A 3,598-nucleotide genomic window follows, 5' to 3' on the forward strand; every position below is an offset into this window, starting at 1 on the left:
ACACACACACACACACACACACACACACACACACACACACACACACACACACTGATACTGTGCCTGCATTAGGCTGGAGCCACTCTTTGGGGGTTATGGCTCAAAAACACTCCTATTACCAACTGCTCCTGATGTTACTTCAGCTCCTGGTACTTGACTTTTTTCCAGTGCTTCTTCATTCTGATGTTGCTGTGTAATGTCTGCTGGGTTGTCACATCTATTGCAAATTCTATCTTCTGCTCCTTGTCAGCTGCCACTGTGTTTGACTGGTTTGCCAGCAGCTCCTCTTCTGTCTGGGGTCCCACAGGATCTTAGCCCCGCTGTTCTCAACCATCTTTGGTGGTGTCTCCTATCAGGAATTGGGGATATCCTAATCCACATGTGCCGCAGATGTTCCGGTGCACTTTTGCATCCACTTGATTGTTCCTCCCAGTGAACGCTGAGAGGCAGATTACATCCTACTACTATTTGCTGAATACTCTCTGTGGCACCTTTGCACAGCCTGAACTTGGGTCTGTCAGCTGTGGTAATTCAATTCAATTTCATTTATTTAGCACCAAATTACAACAACAGTTGCCTCCATGCACTTAGAGACAGACTGTAGGCAGACTCCTGCCTCTCTGGATCTGGTGCTTGGGGCCTGTTCTCATGCTGCCATGATCAGGGCCTCTGCACTTCCCACTTCTATTTCACATCACAATTTGTCTTCAGCTGTGTGATGTACACTTTGAGCAGCTTATCTTGGGGGGAGATTTTATTCCTATTGTTTGAGCTTCCTTCTTGGCATCTATCTTAGCTTTTGTGGGTATTTGGCTATGGCTGACCGTCCATCTTCATCATGCTTCCCATTGGTCTGTGGGACACTCAGCTACTTATAACTGTTCTCTTTGTCCACTATCCTGCCTTCTGGTATCTCCATATATTCAGTCCAGATCACTTTCCCTATATTTGCAACCATTTGGCCAATGCTCATGGATCAGTGAGTTGATGTCTTGCCCACTCCCGGCATACAGTTTGATGTCATCCATATACAGAAGGCAGGTGATGGTCACTCCAATCCTGAATCTATTTCCATATGAATGTCAGTCCCTGTACTTTGACCCTCTGGACTGTGGGAGGAAGCTGGAGTACCAGAGAGAACTCATGGAAACTTCACACAGAAAGGTAGAGATGGTAGAGTGAAAGTCAGGAGCTTTTTGCTGTGAGGCAACAGTACTAACCACCGGGCCACCATACTGTACACCCTGAAGGTGAGCGGTGGAGCAGATAGAGAAAGCCTCCAACTACGCCAACAAGGTGCTTCTCTTCTCATGGAAGAGAAGGAGCCGGTCTCACGTCTAAGAACAATCAAACCCTACTTCCTGATGGACCTGATGGCATCGCTCATCCAGGACCGGAGGCAGTCCTGGAGCTGGCTCTTAGGATGAGCACGGCCAACACAGACCCTTTCAAAGATAACCTACTTGAAATCTATCTATAGATAGAACTATAAAATAAAATAATTTCTTCTCAGAGACCAATACAATTCATTTCAAGCTCAATTAATCTGTCAAGCGCCAACAATACAATAAAGCCATTACTGTCCAGTGAAGGGATAACATTCTTGTGTCCATGAAGTTTGTTACATTACTAACGCTCAGTGCTTTGTTTGCCTGTTAGCATGAAACATACCAGCGTATGGTGTTCGTTACGTTCCTTGATGGCATTTTCCAGAATTTTATGGATTAGTAAAGAAAACTTTACAGTCTGAGCCACCATCAGCCATCCTATACATGTAATTGTTAATTGACAGCAGAGTGTTATCATGTCTGAAATGGGACAGTTGGGGGAGGGCAGAGTTTTTGACAGCTCCACAAGGATAACGAGATGTAAGGAATCTGATAAAGCAGATGGCTTGAACGCAACCTCACACACGCTTTGTGGAGATGCTCACAGTTTGTTACTGCTGCAGAGTGGCTCTCTTTAAATGCCTTTATCTACTTCAACGGGTAACAGCTGCCAAGACAGTCGCCCACAGCCGGAGAAAGGCTATGTGTGTGCGTGCCTTACTAATACAAGCTGTTCCAAATAACCACAGAGGAAATTTTTTTAAATCTATTTTTATGTGCGTGTCTAGAGGTGCACGTCGTGCACAGGGTCGTACCTGGTGAACTTCATGCCAGCCGTTCTCGTCTTGGCAACACACAGAAGCGTGGTGGTTCAGTAGAAGCTCGCAGCAGCCTGGGTCCCCACCCACCACCACACTGTGATACAGGGGAGTCAGACCCCGGCTGTCCTTGTAGTCTGGAGAAGCTCCCAATTCTAGCAGCGTCTAAGGATGGACAGGTAAGAAAGTTAGACAGGTAGCTGCTACATTAGTATAAAGCAGATAAGCTGTGATTCTTTCTTTGCAAAGAGCTTGCAAACCTGCACACGTGCTGTGTGCAAATGTGAGTGATATTTCAGTTCACCTAAAGTCACAGGAGTCACTAAAACAGTTTTCTGGAACCAAGTTTCTTTAACATTTACATAAATTTATAATCAAAATATTTTTACAGACTCAAAGCTGTTAAAAGCTGATATAAAAGCTGATGCATGTGCACATGACACACACACACACACACCATTATGAAACTGACTGTCCATTGTGAGATTTCAACGATAAAACACATTTTGTTTCTCTTGCAGAAGTCTTGTCTACACTCACCTATAGCCTTCACTTCACGAGTACAAGTACAGTTAGAGGCATCATCCCTTAATCAGCTCAACATGCTGTGAAATGACAGGTCTGCATGCATTAAGAATGCATGTCGGTTACGCTGCAGCAAAACATCTTCGAGCATGATCTATCAGCTGTCAGACTTTCATTGGGCTTCTAACACAAAGAAAGCCAACAATGCACAAGTAAGCAAGTGCTAAACAAATGAAAGGAGAGGAGCCTTCACCGTGAGTATAATCTGGTTCTTCGACCTTGCAGCTTTGTGAAGAGCAGTCATGCCATCTTTTGCCCTGAAGTCCAAATGAGCTCCTCCATTCTTCAGCACCTTTATGATCTCCCCCGCATTGTCCAGGTGAGCTGCAAATGTCAATGGGCTCTCTAGAAAAACAAGAAATAACAACAACAAATAAATATTTTAATGACTGAAATTCTGTCTGGAAAGAAGAGAGAGTGAAGAAAAAGAAAGTGCAGACTGAAAACTCAAGGGACAGCATGTGTGCTATCATTCAAACCACATTTTAAGATTTGCTTTTACTTTAACACTTTAGGACACCTGAGTAAATTAGCACTTGTTAAGTGGTATAAGCAGGCATTGTAAAGTGAAATCTGCTGCTGAAGAACCCAATGAAAGTCATGAACCAAAATGCACTGATCAAATAATATTCTTCTTCTGTATACTCTGCACTTGGTTTCAGGCAGGTTTTTCCACTTATGGTTTTGATGATGAAGAATTGGAATCAGAATAGGCTGTATCCGGTCTTTACGTCTGACGTCATTAGCCCTTTCTGGGTCCAAACTCCACGTCAGGTCAAACAAACACTGCAGCATCACTCAGAGTTAAAAACTGTCTAAATTCTTTCATCTTTAATAAAATGATCAGCGTTGCTGCTTTACCAGGTG

General features: G+C 43.8%; 1 protein-coding gene across 1 annotated transcript in view; it reads right to left on the minus strand.

Annotated features, from left to right (window-relative positions):
• The window catches only part of LOC106456418 (SH3 and multiple ankyrin repeat domains protein 3-like), a 130,733-nt gene that overhangs the window by 23,882 nt on the left and 103,253 nt on the right, over window positions 1-3,598 (minus strand). The window contains exons 6-7 of the mRNA XM_013914468.1: window positions 2,925-3,076; window positions 2,144-2,311 (exon numbers count right to left, since the gene is read on the minus strand). Of these exons, the coding sequence (XP_013769922.1) occupies window positions 2,144-2,311; window positions 2,925-3,076 (320 nt within the window). The remainder of the gene's footprint in view (window positions 1-2,143; window positions 2,312-2,924; window positions 3,077-3,598) is intronic.

Source organism: Pundamilia nyererei, unplaced genomic scaffold (assembly GCF_000239375.1).
Source record: "Pundamilia nyererei isolate P.nyererei 1_Seehausen unplaced genomic scaffold, PunNye1.0 scaffold00200, whole genome shotgun sequence".
Lineage (NCBI taxonomy): Eukaryota > Metazoa > Chordata > Actinopteri > Cichliformes > Cichlidae > Pundamilia > Pundamilia nyererei.